Source organism: Vigna umbellata, chromosome 1 (assembly GCF_029865625.1).
Source record: "Vigna umbellata cultivar VRB3 chromosome 1, Vumbellata_1.0, whole genome shotgun sequence".
NCBI classification, from domain to species: Eukaryota; Viridiplantae; Streptophyta; class Magnoliopsida; order Fabales; family Fabaceae; genus Vigna; species Vigna umbellata.
In genome coordinates this window covers 11261684-11280181 of record NC_142165.1, presented here as the reverse complement: position 1 = coordinate 11280181, position 18498 = coordinate 11261684, and the positions used below count along the sequence as shown (strand labels likewise).

The 18498-nt window shown below is 33.1% G+C and overlaps 3 protein-coding genes across 7 annotated transcripts; 2 read left to right on the top strand and 1 right to left on the bottom strand.

Moving 5' to 3' along the window:
• Positions 1-232: 232 nt before the first annotated feature.
• Positions 233-6998, top strand: LOC124821374 (CBL-interacting serine/threonine-protein kinase 3-like). 3 transcript variants are annotated; one of them, XM_088094610.1, is made up of 16 exons: positions 233-469; positions 1161-1208; positions 1698-1908; positions 2193-2255; positions 3112-3183; positions 3472-3579; positions 3695-3775; positions 4414-4467; positions 4566-4691; positions 4774-4863; positions 5200-5322; positions 5410-5520; positions 5783-5896; positions 5995-6051; positions 6133-6207; positions 6649-6998. In XM_088094610.1, the coding sequence occupies exons 3-16, from the start codon at positions 1738-1740 to the stop codon at positions 6727-6729; spliced, it is 1326 nt and encodes a 441-aa protein (XP_087950736.1). In that variant the 5' UTR covers positions 233-469; positions 1161-1208; positions 1698-1737; the 3' UTR covers positions 6730-6998. The 3 variants fall into 3 exon arrangements, with proteins under 3 accessions (XP_087950736.1, XP_047149199.2, XP_087950741.1); XM_047293243.2 differs by lacking the exon at positions 1161-1208 and having other exon boundaries at positions 234-469; XM_088094615.1 differs by lacking the exons at positions 233-469; positions 1161-1208 and adding an exon at positions 516-1121.
• Positions 6999-8046: 1048 nt separating this feature from the next.
• Positions 8047-11073, top strand: LOC124821375 (protein TRIGALACTOSYLDIACYLGLYCEROL 2, chloroplastic-like). 3 transcript variants are annotated; one of them, XM_088094632.1, is made up of 7 exons: positions 8047-8090; positions 8689-9256; positions 9360-9689; positions 9958-10073; positions 10261-10351; positions 10435-10563; positions 10714-11073. In XM_088094632.1, the coding sequence occupies exons 2-6, from the start codon at positions 8753-8755 to the stop codon at positions 10525-10527; spliced, it is 1134 nt and encodes a 377-aa protein (XP_087950758.1). In that variant the 5' UTR covers positions 8047-8090; positions 8689-8752; the 3' UTR covers positions 10528-10563; positions 10714-11073. The 3 variants fall into 3 exon arrangements, with proteins under 3 accessions (XP_087950758.1, XP_047149201.1, XP_087950754.1); XM_047293245.2 differs by having other exon boundaries at positions 8057-8191; XM_088094628.1 differs by lacking the exon at positions 8047-8090 and adding an exon at positions 8216-8477.
• A 101-nt stretch (positions 11074-11174) lies between these two features.
• Positions 11175-17971, bottom strand: LOC124821376 (Polynucleotidyl transferase, ribonuclease H-like superfamily protein). Its single transcript, XM_047293246.2, has 8 exons — positions 17781-17971; positions 16476-16610; positions 15528-15604; positions 14788-14869; positions 14492-14547; positions 13068-13160; positions 12539-12629; positions 11175-11503 (listed from the first exon to the last, which is right to left on the bottom strand). The coding sequence occupies exons 1-8, from the start codon at positions 17851-17853 to the stop codon at positions 11385-11387; spliced, it is 726 nt and encodes a 241-aa protein (XP_047149202.2). The 5' UTR covers positions 17854-17971; the 3' UTR covers positions 11175-11384.
• Between the last annotated feature and the right edge of the window lie 527 nt (positions 17972-18498).

Here is an 18498-nt window from a genome sequence, read left to right as displayed (position 1 = left end):
ACAAACGAAGCTGTTCGATTCAATCCATCACTGTTATTTCTAAAAATTTGAAATTTATGGCAGTGGAAATGTGGCAAACCAAGTGGTTCTGTGATTTATGACCACAACAAATGATGTGAGTTTGTGGTTCAGACCAATCAACCCCAGAAATATTCTCTCTCTTCTTTTTATTTTCCACAAACATTTTTATTATTATTACTAGACATACATTCCATGGAAACAGATAAGCATTGATGAGTAACTGTTTGAAGTTGTTGTTCCCAGCATAAATAGCTGAAAATGCAAAACTACACACTCTCTTGAGTTCTGTCCGATTGCATAGCATTGGTTGGTAGTTGTCACAAAAATCTCTTGCCCTTTGGCCATAATCAAAAGCCGAGGCACTGTTCATCAAGCTAATCATCAAGCCAACCTTGCTTGGTTCCACTGCAGAATTTCAGTTATTCTTATCTCCATACATTAGATTGAAGTATTTCTTCTCCTCTCTCTCTACATATATATCTCCACTTTCCACGTTTTTTTGTTTTTTTATATCTTTATGTCTATCCTCTTCTCATACGAGCCTCAAGGTGTCCTATATATAACATACTTCCTCGTGCAGCTTTTGTGTTACTTGAATTTTGGAAACTTGATCTGCTTTTGCTTTGTTATTTCATTATCAGTACCCCTTTGGGTCGTATACTGGTTACCTGAACTGTCTTTTTGCTCATCTTTGAAGAACTATTTTAAAGTTCCCTTTTTTTTTTATACTTCTGTCTTTTCATTCATTTTATAAATCTCTCCATTCTTTCTTCAAAGTAAAATTCTGGGTTTGTTTTTTTGTTTTCAATTGGGGACACAGAAATTAAAGAACTGATTGGGATTTCCATTTTGTGTTGCTGGGTCTCTTAGATTTGAAGCTTTTTGGTTGGTGGATCCCAAATTCATGAATGCCCCCTTTTCTTCGACCAATAAGTTTTGTTGCTGAACAAATTAGCCCTGTCTGGCTAAGGTTTTTGAGTCTGTAGTGCTAGATAATTGATCTTTGTGTATTATTTTAACTTAAGGATCTTCAGTTTTCCCTTTTTATCATTGGTGGCTTTCTCACAAATCTAGTCTCCGAAGTTAGTGATTTCAAAGAGGTGCGCTGTGTTAACTTTCCTGTTTGTTTCATATTCAAGTTCAATTCTGGTTGTGGGTTTATCTTTTACTGGAAGACAAACTTTGAGGTTATTTCTCATCCCAACTATTGTTCTCTCTGCAACTTAAATCCAGCATCAATGGGTTTTAAATTTCTCGAAGATCTCTCCAGTTTACTTCATTACTAGAGAAAAGTGGGATCTCTGGGGTTACCTCATGTATGATTGATTTTTCCTGTTAGAACAGGGACCTTTAATCTTTAATGTGTGTGTTGAACATGAATTGAGAACTATTTCCTAGTTTTCATCTTCGACATTGAAACTATTGCTTTGTCTGTAAGATTTGATTTTTATGCGCTGTCATTTTACATTTACTCTTTACACTGTTAATCAATCAAAACCCCATCATAGTCTATAATTGGATTGATTCCAATGTAAATAGTCTTTCACAATGTACACACTATTTACTGTTGATTTAATCCATAAAAAAATGCAGCATTTCATAAACAATAAGATTTGGATGAAGATTCTTTTGGATAAAATATTGTTATAGGAACTAAATTCTGATATGCATTTCAGGTAGATTCCTCGTAGGTGCTCTCAAGTTCATTTGAAAAGAATGAGTCAGCCTAAGATCAAGCGCAGAGTTGGTAAATACGAGGTGGGGAGGACAATTGGTGAAGGTACATTTGCAAAGGTGAAATTTGCAAGGAACTCTGAGACAGGAGAACCTGTGGCTCTTAAAATTCTTGACAAGGAGAAGGTGCTCAAGCACAAGATGGCTGAGCAGGTTGAATACCTGAGGAACTTAACTTCGGATCTTACTCTGTCCTTAATCTTATTACTTCATTTAATTAGGAAACAAACAGTTTAATGACATAATGCTTCCTCTCATTTTCCAAAACCTTTCAAAATGTTGAGAAAGTGTAGTTTTCTGTGAACTATTTTTAGGTGGCAGGTTACAGAATTCAGATGTTTCTTATCATAGTACTGTTATTTACATCGGGTAGATGCTTTATAGATTCTGACAAAATTAAATCAAGTTTCTTAGATGTTTTTGATGTATTCTTTCAGATCAGGAGAGAGGTGGCTACAATGAAATTAATCAAGCATCCAAATGTTGTTCGATTGTATGAGGTCTCTCTTTCTCTCTCTGTGGACCACACATGCTATGATTTGCCATTCTCTTTTTTAAATAAATTTTTTCTTTATTTTATTCTTGCCTGAAGTTTCTGTTTTTAGAAGCAGCGTGTGGTAGTGGTTGAGTATAGAACGTTCTTGTTTGTTTCACTAAGAATTCTGCCTGCTGCCTACCATTCCAGAAATTCTTTATAAAGTATCCCGGTGAATAGTTAAAGTCATTGGATGTTTTGAAAGATTGTTTTTTTTTTTTAAAAAAAAACTTTGTTCATCTAATTCTGCTATGTTTGGATAAAGAGAAAAGAAAATACAGATAACATTCTTTTATGTAGTTGAAGGGAAAGTGCAAAGTAATAGTAGAAAAAGTTTACTTCTAGAAATAAAATTCAAACCTTTTACTTTTATCTCTTCTCCAATTCAAATTTTGAACTTTTATCTTCACTCTCATTTTCTTCCCACCCAGCCAAACGTAGGAAAAGTTCTAAATATGTTGAATGCTTGAATCTTCATTATGAAAAGAACTTTCCAATCTTCTGTTGCCGCTGGGTTTGATATATTCTTCTATCATGAATTGCCCATATGAAAAATTTTCTTACATGTGCAAAAGAAAAAAGTTGAGTTAGAATAAGTACGTGTAAAATACATTTCTCTTTCAATGTTATTTCATCTCTTTAACTCACCATTCTCAGTCTGTGATAATTAATTTACCGATGGTGTTGTTTTTGGTGTTTATCATCAAACATTCGTACCTACACAGAAATGATTTTCTTGGGAAGTATACATGCAATTAGAAATCAAAATAATTCTCATTTGTTGCGTGACTCTGTTTCTAATTTAACATTTTTGTTGACAGGTGATGGGAAGCAAGACAAAAATATATATTGTTTTGGAGTTTGTGACTGGCGGGGAGCTCTTTGACAAAATTGTGAGTATATAATCTTGTTGGTTTCCTTTCATTTTCATTTTATTCTACAATTTTGGAGAAAAAAGGATCAAAATGGTGACTCTTTAACATATATTTTCAGTCCACCAATCCTATTTAGCTTATGATACTAGATTAGTGTTGGATCACGAGAACATGATTCTTGTTCATTCATTCAACACATTATCATCATTCATTGGTTGTTGTGTATTGTATTGTCTTAGAATTAGATCATAGTACATTACATGGAAAAGTTGTTGTGTATGTTCCAATGGACATTTTGTTGTGAAGGTAAACCATGGACGGATGAGTGAAAATGAAGCTCGTAGATATTTCCAACAGCTTATAAATGCTGTTGATTATTGCCACAGCAGGGGTGTCTACCACAGAGACCTGAAGGTAAGGCTCCTTCACCTCACACATGCACACGTGCAAGTGTCACAAAATTATTTTGACATTAATATAATAAGAAATAACCTCTTACAATTAATGACTATCCACGTGCTTTCTGCAGCCAGAAAATTTGCTCTTAGATACTTATGGGAACCTTAAAGTTTCCGACTTTGGATTGAGTGCCCTCTCCCAGCAAGTTAGGGTAATCATGAATTTCATTGCCTTTTACCTTTAACTCTTTTTTTGTGTTTATCTTTGTTCTGTAAATTGATCTTGCTTTTTGAAGTAAAAGTATGACCCAATTTATTGATGTCATAGAAGAACATATAATGAAACAATTAGAAAGTATGAACATGTGTGTGAGAAATGGTGATAGTGAACTATATGTTCAGCAATTGCTGAAAGGAGATCTATGAAACATAGAAAGATACAACTTCCAACTACCTTTTAGCCTTTTTATCAGTGATAGGTTATTTATTTTGACCAGAGACATGATTTGATTTTTCTTGAATCAGGAGATTGTGCAAGTAACTAGTTATGATCTAGGAAGAGAAAGCATAATAGCATTAAAGAATGTGACATTATTGAAGTTGGAACAAACAATAGTCAACAGCATCGAAAAATTATATTCAATCATTCACTAATCACTCATAAATATTTAAACCCTTTTACTCACATTCATAACAGAAAAGGACACAGTTTTATACATTTTATAGTCGGATCCTGTCTAAGACACTGCTCTCTCTTTCCAGCTTGTCAATTGTTATAAATTTGAAGTTATTCTAAAATTGACAAAATTTTCTTGCATTTGAAGAGATTTTATTTATTTGTTCTTTATAGGATGATGGGCTTCTCCATACTACATGTGGGACACCAAACTATGTTGCTCCAGAGGTACAGACAAATGTCATGCTACTTAATTCTGAGCTGTGTACCAAAATTCATACATTTTTTTAGTCACTCTTCTAACTCTATACCCTTGTTGTATATAGGTCCTTAATGATAGAGGCTATGATGGTGCAACTGCAGACTTGTGGTCATGTGGGGTGATTCTCTTTGTATTGGTTGCAGGTTACCTACCTTTTGATGACCCTAATCTTATGAACCTGTATAAGAAAGTGAGCAACATTCAAACTTTACTGTACAATTTTAGTCTTCCCTTTGTTTACTCTCTGTTACATTTTATTTCTTGATCCACAGATCTCAGCTGCTGAATTTACTTGCCCCCCGTGGCTTTCTTTCAGTGCCAGGAAATTGATTACACGAATCTTGGATCCCGATCCCACAACTGTAAGGAGAAACATGTGATCATGTGCTTAATTATTGCCATGTAAAATTGCATGTTTGTTCTGAAAATAAAAGGACAGTTTTACACATAACCAACTTGTAACTTTGTACGCATCCTTGGTAGCTTCCAATGACCTGGTATCATCTACATCAGTTTGATTTCATAATTAACAAATGAGGATAATGGTTCTTCTAGAATAGCATTTAGCTAGTGCCCTGCACCACAATAAAATTGATATACAAAAGATAACTGGTCTTTAATATACAGTATTGTGGTTATTTTTTCTGTAACAGTTACATTTTGCTCTTGATTTCTGATTTACCCTGACTGTATGGCAGCGTATCACTATACCTGAGATTTTGGATGATGAATGGTTTAAGAAAGATTATAAGCCTCCTGTTTTTGAGGAGAATGGGGAAATCAACCTTGATGACGTTGAAGCTGTCTTTAAAGATTCTGAAGTAAGTTGAAGATTACTAGATGTCATTTTTGTATTCATTTTCTGAGTTCTGGAATCTTTCCTCAAAGAATTTTGCCTGCATATTCAGGAGCACCATGTGACAGAGAAGAAAGAAGAGCAGCCAACATCCATGAATGCGTTTGAGTTAATTTCCATGTCCAAAGGGCTGAACCTTGAAAACTTGTTTGATACAGAGCAGGTACACATCTTCACATGATCAGATGCTTTTTAAATCATTTCATTATTGTGATGAACATGTAGAATTCAAATACAGAGAAAACATGCAAGTCACTACAATTTTGGCTTAAACTAATTTATTTATCTTATACAACCAAGTTTTTTATGTTGAAAGTTTAACTTAATTTGGGTGAGAGCTTTCTTTTTCAAGTCAAATTTGGCATATTATGAGATACCTTACTAAATTTACCATGTTTTCTTTATTCTTATGTGATTGACATCAGGGGTTCAAAAGGGAAACAAGATTCACGTCAAAGTCACCTGCAGATGAGATAATCAACAAGATTGAGGAGGCTGCAAAACCTCTTGGCTTTGATGTGCAGAAGAAAAATTACAAGGCAAGCCCTTCTTGTCCAACTTATAATGAGCTTCTCTGCTACTCAGATAGCTTTATATGAAATGGTAGTTTTTGAAATTAATAAACCATCACCTGCAGATGAGGCTTGCAAATGTAAAAGCTGGAAGAAAGGGAAACCTTAATGTTGCCACTGAGGTATATGATTGTTATTTGGTGCTGTTGAACACTATTTGTCACATTATTGTACAGAAACTTAAAAGTGCTCATCATAAACAGATATTTCAAGTGGCACCTTCTCTTCACATGGTTGAGGTACGGAAGGCAAAAGGAGACACATTGGAGTTCCATAAGGTGTTCTTCTGTTCCCTTCTTTGCTTAATTGCTTTACATAGTCTCTGCTTGCCACTTCATAAATAACTGTTCTTGGATCAATTTTAATGATAATTTAAAAGGATTACTGTATAATTTTAAAGTTCTCTCTACAAAGGAATAATTTTCCCTGGAAGAATACATCATTAGTTAGATGGGAAAGGAGAATCAGAATTATTCATTTGTCAATATCAGATCTTTATTTTTCATATATATTTGTACCAATAAGAATATGTTTCTGCTTAGCTTATAATTACATATTTATAAAAGAAAAGAACAACTTGAAATCAAGTTTCTTATATCCTCATCATGAAGTTGTTGTTGAATTAAGAAAAGGATGTAGATCTTCTCTTGTTCTTGAATGACAAGGTAAGGCCCTACTGAAAAGAATCTGACTGAAATTGTTTGGTTGATCTTCTGCAGTTCTACAAGAAGCTTTCAACAAGCCTGGATGATGTTGTTTGGAAAACAGAAGATGATATGCAAATGAGAGAAAAAAATTGATATATTGATATTATTATTATCAAGTGTAATTTTCTTCATTTCTGAAGTTCTACTATTTTCCAATTTCTTCATTCTTATTTCCTCTAAGGTTCCTTCCTGTAGGTTTGTTTGGACATTCCATAGTACTCATAATGTATTTTGTACCATGCTATTATTTTTGAAAGCATGCAATGTAAGAATTTTACTCATCAACACTTTCAGCTATGTTCATGAAACAAAAATTGTAAGAAAATTTGAATATTGTATATAGCTATATATTTATCTTTTTATCTTGCGTTTGCTGTTACTTTCCTTCTCTCATCTTTGTCTGTCCAGCAACATGGTAAGCTCATTGCAGCAACTGGAAACTCAAAACAGAAGATTAAGAGAGAAAGAAGGTAAAAGAATATATATATATTATTTTGACGGAAAAAATCAACCTGTGTTTGGAATATAATAGAGTAGTTTGGATTGAAATCGTGATTTTTTTGTTGATTTGTTGTATTCATGTTTGTTTTAGAGCAAAACAGATGAAATTGTAGAAAAGAAAAAACCCATTAGGATTCTCGTTGAAGAATTACACTCTGTTAAGAAAACTATAAATAAAATTTGAAAAATAAAGATGATGAAATTCACTAAAAACAGAAGACATAAATAACTTAAGAAGAGAGATGACTAATATATTTTACTACAACATATGTATATTTTTTATGCACCGTTTGATCTTTCTTTTTAACTCAGTAATATTTCACTATTTATTTAGCCAGTACTTATTCAGTAATAATAATTTCAAGCAAGTTATAATGCACAAATTACTTCCAAACTAAAATTAAACTTAATGATTAAAATCTCAAAGTTTATAATATCTAACAACTTAATGTAGCAATTAAAATTTGAAGATTAAAATCTCACACATCTATATCAAGAATAAAAGTATAATTGAAATATAATAAAATGTCAAATGAAAAAGAAACAAGTCAAAATCATTTTTTAGTTGTCTGGTTCAGTGGGCATCATCATCATGAAGCACTCACATAGTCATGAAAAGAACAAGAAGAACGTGATGAATATTAATGGTGGCAAAACGTTAGATAAATTATTGCTGATAAAGTAGTTATAAACTATTATTATTTTAAGCAAATTAAGTATAGTAATCATAATTAATTACCCAATTAATTTTTTATAAAATAAGTGTAATTTCTATATTGTCAAACCAATAACAAATTATCATTGATACGATTAATTAATACAAAATTAACTATATAACATATTAAACAATTATTTGGCAAAATAAACTAATACAATATTTATAAAAATTTATTGAAGTGAAAATTGAGATGGCTCACTCTTCGATGATGTCCATGATTCTTGATGCTGCATAGGTTTTTGTCTCTTCCATTCCCAGACTATGATTTTATGTCGTTCTCTCTGCAATTGTTTTTCGATGACGTCAGCAGTGTCACTGTTCTCTAAACTAAAACTGGTATTTTGCATTCCTAACATTGCTCACATTTTTCAATTTTCACCAATGAGGATTTTTACTGGGTATTTAATTCACCTGAAAATTTTTCTTCCTTTAACCTATTTAACTTGCTTGTTCGGTGCAAAATGGTATCTTTTGGTGCTGAATATAATTGAAAGCATTTTTCTGTGTTCCCCGGGATTTCATTTTGTTTGGGATTATGGTATAACCGAGAAAAACCCAATATTATGCTACCCTCGAATGACTAACTTTCCATTTCTGCAATAATATTTCACATTATGGAATGGTAAAGTCTAAAGTTTTTGTGTTTCTTTTCTATCCTACGTTTGGAATAATACAACTCTTTCTTGAGACTTTGGTCTGTTGGATTCTGTTCTGTGTACCTCACTCTAATGGGTTTCTATTTTTGTTTTTCTTGTTATTTTGCCACTTAATTTTTGTATTGATTGTTGATTAGATTCATAGGTTTTGATTCTAGTTCAATGAGATTGTTGTAGGTGAAAACTTGTAGCTTAGTGTGTGTGAATGATAGAACTTCAGGGCTAAGAGGTTGTTAAGAAGATGGTTGGAAACATTGCAATCATTGTTTCATCATTGCCAACTTCTTTTTCTTCATGTCTGATTAACCTGCCAAGAGATTCTCCAAGCCTCAAGCTTCTTCCAATCAGACACCAAATACAAATCAACAGAACCAGAGCTACATCTTCTGATGCAGGTCATGGTACTGCGGAAGCAAAAGATCCTGCTGCAGCTTCGTTGAAGATTCCACACACTGTTTGGAGGAAAACATTGAAGCCATTAAGTGATTTTGGTTTCAGCGATAGGAGCATCTGGGAAGGTGGGGTTGGACTGTTTTTAGTGTCTGGTACTGTCCTATTTGTTCTTAGTTTGGCCTGGTTAAGGGCCTTCCAAATAAGATCCAAATTCAGGAAGTACACAGTTGCGGTTCTGTTTGCTCAAGCTTGTGGCATAAGCAAAGGAACACCTGTGAGAATCAGAGGAGCCACTGTTGGTAATGTCATTGGTGTCAATCCTTCTTTGAAGTGTATTGAAGCGGTTGTTGAGGTCTCTTTCAATACTCTAGTATCCCTGCATTAAAATTTGACAATCTTTGATTAAGAGAAGCTTAATTGTTGAATTAGATTAAACCAGGAGTTTGGATTTGCAGGTTGGTGATGTCAAAACCATCATACCACGGAATTCACTGATTGAGGTAAACCAGTCAGGTCTTTTGATGGAAACAAAAATTGACATCACTCCTCGTGATCCAATTCCAACACCTTCTGTTGGTCCTCTTGATGAAGATTGTACTAAGGAGGGTCTTATTGTGTGTGATCGTGAAAAGATCAATGGCCAGCAAGGAACAAGTTTGGATACATTGGTTCGGATATGCACCCGCCTTGGGCGTGCATTAGAGGAAATCGGTATCAGCAATAGCTATTCATTGGCAGAACGAGTACTTTCCATCATTGAAGAAGCAAAACCTCTTCTCAGACAGGTGTGGTGCTCTTGAATGGACTATTGGATCAAGCAATTTTCAATTTTCTTGCCTACAGAAAAATTGATTAGTGTTTGATGATGGTAAATGAAATTTCAGTTTGTTCCATCACCAAAACATAGAATAATGTGGTGAATAAGCATTTGTTGTACCTTTATGAATTCATTTATCAGATGCAGTAGGTGTTTCTTTCTTTCTTTTTGTTGTTCAGTTATTCTGTCATGCATTCTCATGCACATATTTTCACTTCGATGTAGTAATGCCTCAGATCAAAGCCATGGCTGAAGATGTTCATCCTTTGTTGGCTGAGGTCCGAGACAGTGGCCTGTTGAAGGAACTTGAGAATTTAACCCAAAACCTTACCCAAGCTTCTGAGGATTTGAGGTTAATTCCCTAAACTTCTATGGCTCTAGTTGATCACCAATTTGTAATACATTAATGGGGTTGTATGCATCATTATATTAATAACCGGACAAAATTGGACTGATTCAAAAATTCTTTGTATTCTTAATCTTACACTCCAAACATTATCATTATTATGACTAACAGAAATCATGCTTTGTGTACGCAGAAGGGTACATTCATCGATTATGACCCCTGAGAACACTACACTCGTTCACAAGTCCATAAACACACTTAGTTTTACCTTGAAGAACATTGAGGTAAGACACTAATGTGCAAAATCTAATTATTATGAATAGTACTTGCCTGTATAATTTTTTGATTTTTTATCGTATCACTACAGTATATTAGCAAGGATATTGTGGATTTTACTGGGGACGAGACTACTAAAAAGAATTTGAAATTGCTTATCAACAACCTCAGCAGGCTATTATGAAGTCAAAAAATGAAGATAGGAAGCACAAAATCATAGGTAATAATAGTATTGTGAACATGGTCTACATCAACTGCAGCATTGAAGGAGAAAAATACACTTTTATCTATTTTAGCTGTTTCTTATGTTCTTATTTTTGTTGCATTCTGGTGCGATAAAAGTTGTCTTTCCTTGTCATAATGAATGCAGGTGTTACCGACCAGTTTAGAACTGATTTCCACGTGAATGGTCTTGTTTCTTATGCAATAATTATCCACTCGTCTGTGATGCAAGGACGGATTTTAATAATGGTTGAAGCTCTAGGCTTTTAGAAAGAATGAAGTTACTAATTAAAGGGTCATCATGGCACATTCAAAGTGGTTCTAGTTGATGAAGATTTGACTTGGACGCAATTATCCAAATACCTTCTGTTTCTAAAACCATTGTGATTTTCGATATTATAATTTGTCTCTTCCTAGTTATCTTGAACTTCATATACACGTGCAGTTTGTTACCTTTGAACTCAATGTTCATGATTATTCAATCAGTAAAATATTAATTTTTATTGACTTTTTTTACTACAGATAAAAATAATATATCACTAAAAGAATATGGTTATTTTATCAAATTATTTTAATATATGATCTATTTATTGGCACTTTTAATCCGTGTAAAAAAAAACGTAAAACTTATTTTACATTTCTTTGGACATGGTAATAGGCAATCACAGTTCCATTTTGAAAGAGTTGTTGAAACATCAGGGTTTCCGATGAAGATTTAAATGTGATTTTGCAATACAATCTATCGAAAATCACGAGCCATTTACACTTGAACTGGAAACTAGCCCATAACCATTCACACGGTGGTTCTCTGCAACTCGATCACTTTCTGGACTTAGGCTTAAAAATATTTGCCTTGTAGTATCTAAGTTCCTCAATGCTTTCTCTAATGTCATCCATGGCTCTGTGTCTGTTTTCTTTTGAAGGTGCTCTCTTCTGATCTGCACAAATAACAAACCTTTTTATAGTTTGAGTTCAAGATTCTTTCTCAGCTCTCATTGATTAATAATAATTACTCCACGACTCCGCTTAGGAAACAGGAAATGGCATAATTAGTATGATAAAAAATCACGAATAGTAACAAAAATCCCAGAAGGTAGGTATTCCATTGTTCCCCATCTATCGAATTTGTAAAACCGAGAAACATGCAAACCATTTAAGATCACAACTGGAGGCAAAGAATAGTCATAACTATAACAAAGTAACTAGCTACGACCAAATCAAACCCAAAAGCAAAAGGGATGGGTGGTGAGATTCCAAACTTCAAAGTTAAAGCAACAAAAAAATATCTACAAGCACCTTGCCAAGTTTCTAAGCACCTTTACGCTATTACATAATAATATCTCTAAATTCAAGGATTTTCCCTCAGCATGGAATCTATATTTGTTCATTAGTTGAATTTTTCTGGGGAGAGGAGTAGCAGGTTTTAAAGTATCCCTTCGGTTGGTGGCTTTCCGGATTTCCACATTTTGAACTTTTTTATACCCGCAGGGTGTTGAGAGGAAGGTCACAATAGATACACAGAATGGTAATAATGTGAAAATCTCTTATTCATCTGCAATTAAAAATTGCCCATAAAAATATTCCTTGCATAAAATGTAGAGAAAACAATACCAGGAAGTCAAATTGGAATGTTGACACAAAGGGACAAGAGACAAGGAATTCTTCATATTTTAGTTTGAAAAGGGTAATATTTAATTCATAATCTTTTTTATGGAAATGGGACGTTTTATCATATTACTTACCAGTTCAAACAAACGGAACAAACGTTACATGTATAGCATCCAAAAAAAAAATAGAAGAATAATGTTCGCGGAACAGATCCAGTAATGCAGTGATATGCACTGAAAATGGCCAACAATGCCTTATTTTGACGGGGGTCAAGAAAAAACAAATACAAAAAAAACTTCAGGATGATTTATAATGCACTAATACCAAATACAATTTCATTATATACCGATTGTATCATTTCTCACCTTTGGGATACCAGCGAATGCAGAGAGCTTTAACACTACTAACATCAACAAGTACATGAGAGAATAGACTCGCCAATTTTGGCATGTATTTCTGCAAAAGTTGATCCAGTTTAGCGGAATATTTCAAAGAGGAAAAATAGGACATATAGACATACCAAATAAAAACAGCACTATATGCTTTCAATAATATATTCAGATGACAAATTTCAGGTGACATCTAAAATCGATCTTTACAAGATGTGCAAGCTTCAGAAGTGCTTGATGATTTTGATCAACATAATTAATAACCATGACTTGGCAAGCATGATATATAAACAATACCCAATATACCTCGGCATTGTAATATTTTGTTATTTAAAAAAAATTAAATTTGACAGTGTGATAGGACTAATAATTTACACCAGAAATTTACAAAAAAAAATAAAAATCCAAAGCATACGGAATGCATCATAATCTTTTAAACAAAAACATGACAATTAGAATTAAGAAATTAATGATACTTCAGCTTCTATGATGGCAGAACCAATACCTTCAGAAATTGAAAATCAACATATATTGAATTTCCTGCCAAGAGAGGTGTGTACGAATCAACTTTAATATATCTCCTTACAAATTCAATAACCTGCAGTTTTGCAAGATATTACAACCTGACATAATAGCGTAAAAAAATGAATAAAACAAAGAAAGAAAAAGAGATTCAGTCATTGCACTCCAGTAAAAACTAAAGACAGATAAAGTGGCAATACACAAAAAAAGATACGAGTTTACAGACACTTCCAACACAACAAGCAAATATCACATGGGGGGAGCCATGAATACTCCCATATAACTGGAACTGATATCATTGCCCTGATGCAGGAGTAGGATGCCAAATACCAACTGGTTTTGTCTCTAGTATACTTAGTGGCATTTGGTTTGCTAGGACCCAATCGCAAGGTATGGAATTTGAATCCCACAATGTAATTATCGGATTTGTAGGGCATTGGGTTTTTCAACTACTATAGCCAGATTTTGTGGTGTGGTTCTCCCAAGGCTCTTAAAAGGGTAACTACAGGATAGGCCATTCTGTAGAGGAAAGAATTATTATCTCTTAATAACTCTAACCTAAATTTGTCCTATAATATTTAAATACATCACTGCATGGATAACACAACAGAAGAAACCATTTGTGCAATATTTATCATCAACCTAGAAGAATGGCAACAGCGCCACTCTGCTGATTACTGTATAGCCTTAGAACTACTTGAATAAATCATAAATTACTCAACGACCAGATCATAGACCGCTTAAAGTAAAATTAGAATGCATATATTCAACTATTCATGCCAATATCAAGAATTATCAGAGAATAGATAATAGGTTTCCTGGTAGGGAAAAAAAAATTACAGCTGCCAAAAAATTTCCCCGTATGGACTGCCTATATTTTTAATGAAATTTGGGAAGGATAATAAGAAATTTAATTTCCTTTAGCACATTAAGACTGATAGAACTGGGATTGGATTTGGATCCAGAAACAATGTTTAAAGAAACAAGAATATCTTTATTGATCTTAAAGAACTCCTCACTCAGAAACAGTTCTCGATTGAATTAGCCTAAAGTATTTTGAGGAACCTGAACCCTCCCACACAAAATTATACAATTTTCCTGCCAACTACTACAAACTTCCCCTACTAATAGTCTCAGCTCAAATTACTTACAGCTGACCCACCTAACTATTACACATTTTAATGTTTCTTATTCTGTATATTATACTCATTTAAGAGGGTTGTCATGTGCTGTCACTCTAATCCTGATAGACAAGTTTAACTATTTCATCTGTCAATAAGAAAGGGATAACATTATTTCAACTTCATTGAACATGTATAAAAATACAGTATCCATTCAATATGATAGTTGATAGAAAGTAAGTTCCGACAAAAAGAGAGCTTGCCACATAGTATAATTACTACAAACCTGCTTTTCAGCTTCTCCTTCACTAATGGTACTCTGTTGTACCTTTTTTGTTAATCCTAAATTCATTGAAAATGGTTAGTCTGCTATTTAAAATCCAATTTAACAGAAATAGAGAAAGGACTAAATAAAGTTATGAAAAAGCAACCAATCAGAAACTCATGAATATACAGTATTAGAGTCTCAAATGTCTTCATATTACATAACATACTGAAATATTTCATCTGTTTTGAAGGACATCTTTCCAATAACTTTTTTCTACGAATAAAAAGTATCAAAATATTGCATTCACCACTTACCACTAGATGCATGATGATTCTGACACCATTCTCCCATCCTGTCAAGGCACTCCTTAGTTTGATGAATGACCAAATCGGGACCCTAAAAATAGCAGATACTTTCTTTCATACACAAACTGAAGGGATCATGCAAAACATTTCACCAAATGCAATAACATTTCATCCTTTGCCAAAAAAGAGTAGGAGAAAGACCAATAATTTATTTGGCAGAGATACTTAAGAAAATGCTTCCATAATGTGGATTTGGAATTCCTCTGTTAAATCAAATAGCATTTCCTCCTTTGAATGAAAGTGAAAAGGGCGGGAGCTAAGAGGATAAGTTAAAACTTAAATTGAATTAAAAATTGCACATCTACATAAAAAATGAAAAGCCACCAAAGTCCCAATGAAATAGTTGATAGAGTCAAAGGGCATATCCAAAACAATGAAAAGAAAGCACAGGAAAGCTGAGGATTATTTAATGGCATGAACTCCATTAACACTTTTGAAGGAAAAATCCTTTAATTACCCACTCCTTGGGAGAACATTCCAAGAGAAAATTAATTATTTCCCTAGAAAACATGTGACAGTCTATGGAATAAGCAAGTTTTTCCTTACAGATAAACAGAGAGGGAAAAAAAAATAAAAAAGACATGTTATTTTGTAGAGAATGTAGAAACTCATTCAAAATACAGTGATGCATGGAAACAACCACAAAATAAACAAAATCGAACATGGAAATTGCAAATTGAATTAATTACCTCCACTGTTTTGGTTAAAAATCCATCTGTAATTATACAAGCAATCTCCAGTATTCTGTCCACTTCAATATTTAAACCTGCACAAACAGTTTATACATTGTTGTTATTGTAATTATTGATAAATAAAACAAATAGTAAAAAAAATCATCTGGCACTAAAAAATTCTTATGTTATCCAAGAATTAGACTACACAGTTGGTGACTAAAAAATATAGAGACTACTTGGTGAGCAGAATTAAATACCACAAAATAATATATAACCAAATGTAAGAGACAAATGCATTCAACCCGACAAAATCTACAACACAGAGAAATGGTACCAAGCAGTGAAAAATAATAACAAACAAATTAAGAGGGTGAAAATGATGAAATCCGAATAACGTTCAGATCTTAGGCTGACAATCGTTCAAACAAGAAAGCATTTGTTTCTAGAAGGTAAAAGGAGTCCAATTAATAAATCCAACAAAAGTAAATGTTACATGGACAAACTTGAACTATATTATAAGGTTTGTCCACACTCCATAGGCTCATTAAGAAGCATAAAAGAGAGACGGACTACTCTCTGGAAAGCAGTTTCTTAAAGAAAATAATCCTAGGAAAGATAGAATACTGAACAAAAATTCACCTTCACTGAGCACATGTTTCCAGAATACAAAGCTTATCCAAAATTGCTAGTAAAAAGGCTCACTTGAGTTGAGTTACTTAAATTCAACTATAGATTTACAGTCATGAAGGGAGGCATCTTAACTAATCTATGACAGGTATTTATTAAGATTATGGGTACCATATATAAAATGTAAGAGCTTTGTGGCTGAAAGATTTGGAGGTTTGTAAACAATACGGATCAAACATAAAAAAAAACCACAATAAAAAAATACTTTTTTAAATTAGTTTTGCAATTGCAATCACATACAAGTAAAACACCCTCCTTGTTTTTCTACAAGCTTACCAGTCATTTCCAAGTCAATCCACACCAGAGGTAACTTGTATTCACATGAAGGAAACACTTCATTTTCTTGATCTTGTTTCTTGTTCTTTACTGGTATAACGCCAATGTCAGGATTAACTCCCTTGCCACTGTTATCTGCACCATGAAAGTACATAGCTGTAAGTTCACTCACAGTAATTAACATAATGTTTCCACAAGAAAGCATCATCCAAGAAATTTATGTAACCAAGAAGTTAAAATAAAAATGGACAGCAGCAAGATGACTAGCGAAGATATCAGCATTAGGTAATATATCAGCTAATAAAAGTTCCAATCTGACCTCCAAAGTAAACAATAACAACAACAACCTTATCCCACTAAGAGAGGTTAGCTACATGAATAACATCACTATAAAAGAGAGGTTGACAAAATGTATAATCTTGGTCCTTGAGCATTGTCTAAACCGATTTTCTTTATTTCCCCTAAAAAGTGTCATCTAAAGCACTTGGAAGACCAAAAGTGGTACATTTCCAAATTAAAGGCACAAAAATTGGACAAAAAATGGTACGACTGAAACTAAAGTTTAAATAGTTTAGAGAGGCCAGAAACATATTTTTTCTCAACTTCAAAAAAAAAACTCGTGCTCGAAGTTGTGGTTGGCACCGAGAAAGCATGACTACGCTCTTTTTCATGGAGCCAGACCCACAACCTCTTCCTCATCCAATAGTGTGGAGTCTATTCTTTAGATTGAAGATCCAGAAACATTTTGTATTGATGCATATAAAATCTAACGGGAAGAACTATGAAACTACTACCAGGAAAAGAAAGAAAATTGGGAATCATAATTTCCATAATCCTCCAACATTTGTGAGATTCAATTGTTTTTGGTCTTTTGCAGTTAAGCATGTATCTTCAATTGCTTCAAATGCATGAAATCGATGTTTTAAATATTTAATGTGTTTTAATGTTGTTGCAGCAGCTCTCTAGTCAAGAAATGAAGACACTATAAATCATAACTGATTCTTCGTTACTTCTCTTCATATGAAACAAATCTTACTTCGGCATTGAAACAGTGCACTAAACAGCCAACATGCAAGGAAAACATTTCATCACAAAAATTGAACAAAAATAATTTCCATAAATTCGTCAGCAAAAACAGTTTTCAAAGAACACTGATACTCTCCGAGATGCCCAGATCAATAAGAACATGTGAAACCCTAACCCAAAATTCATCAACTACGCTTCAAAATTAAAAAGTAATAATAATAATAATAATAATCTAAAAAGTGAAAATTGAATGGAAGAGAGAAAAGAGAAAGGAAATACCTGCGGTGGTGGGAACGTGACTATCGCCGGCGTCGAGTTCTAACACTGAAAACGAATTTGCGAGTTTCTCCATTTTTTTTTTCTTTCCTTCTTTCTTTCTGTACTTCAAACTCTTCAACTTTGGCGCTGTTAAAAATAAATGAAGACAGAAAAAAGTTTCAGGTTCAAATTTAACTGAAAAAACTTCGTTAAAATTTACGATTAAACAGAAAAAAAAAGATACAACGTTAATATATATTTATGAATAAATAAAAATCTAGCAGTAATAATAACAAAAGCTACGAACCTTTATGAAGGTACTTGAAGTTTGTTTAGTAACAAGAGTGATAGCTAAAAATAGTTTACATAGAAATTATATTAATTTTTATGAAAATAAGATAACGTATTGATTTTAGTGTTAAAATATCTATTACCATGATGGTTATTGTGAACTTACAAAACATCAATTTACTTTCAACGTTTATTAATATTTAAGGTTTGTTGGTCTCTACGTCAATTTTATTTGAGATGAGACTTATTTTTTTTGAATTACAAAACATCAATTACTTTCAACACTTATTTTTTTATATTAGAGTTCTTATTTTTCAAGTTTGAACTTGTTATTTTTGTCAATTGGAGTTTAGTGAGTTATAAAGTAAGGTTCTTTAGGTGTGAAGGTAAGGAAATCTCAAAGAAATCGAATATCGTGTGACTTTGTCATACAAATTGGAAGAGTTGA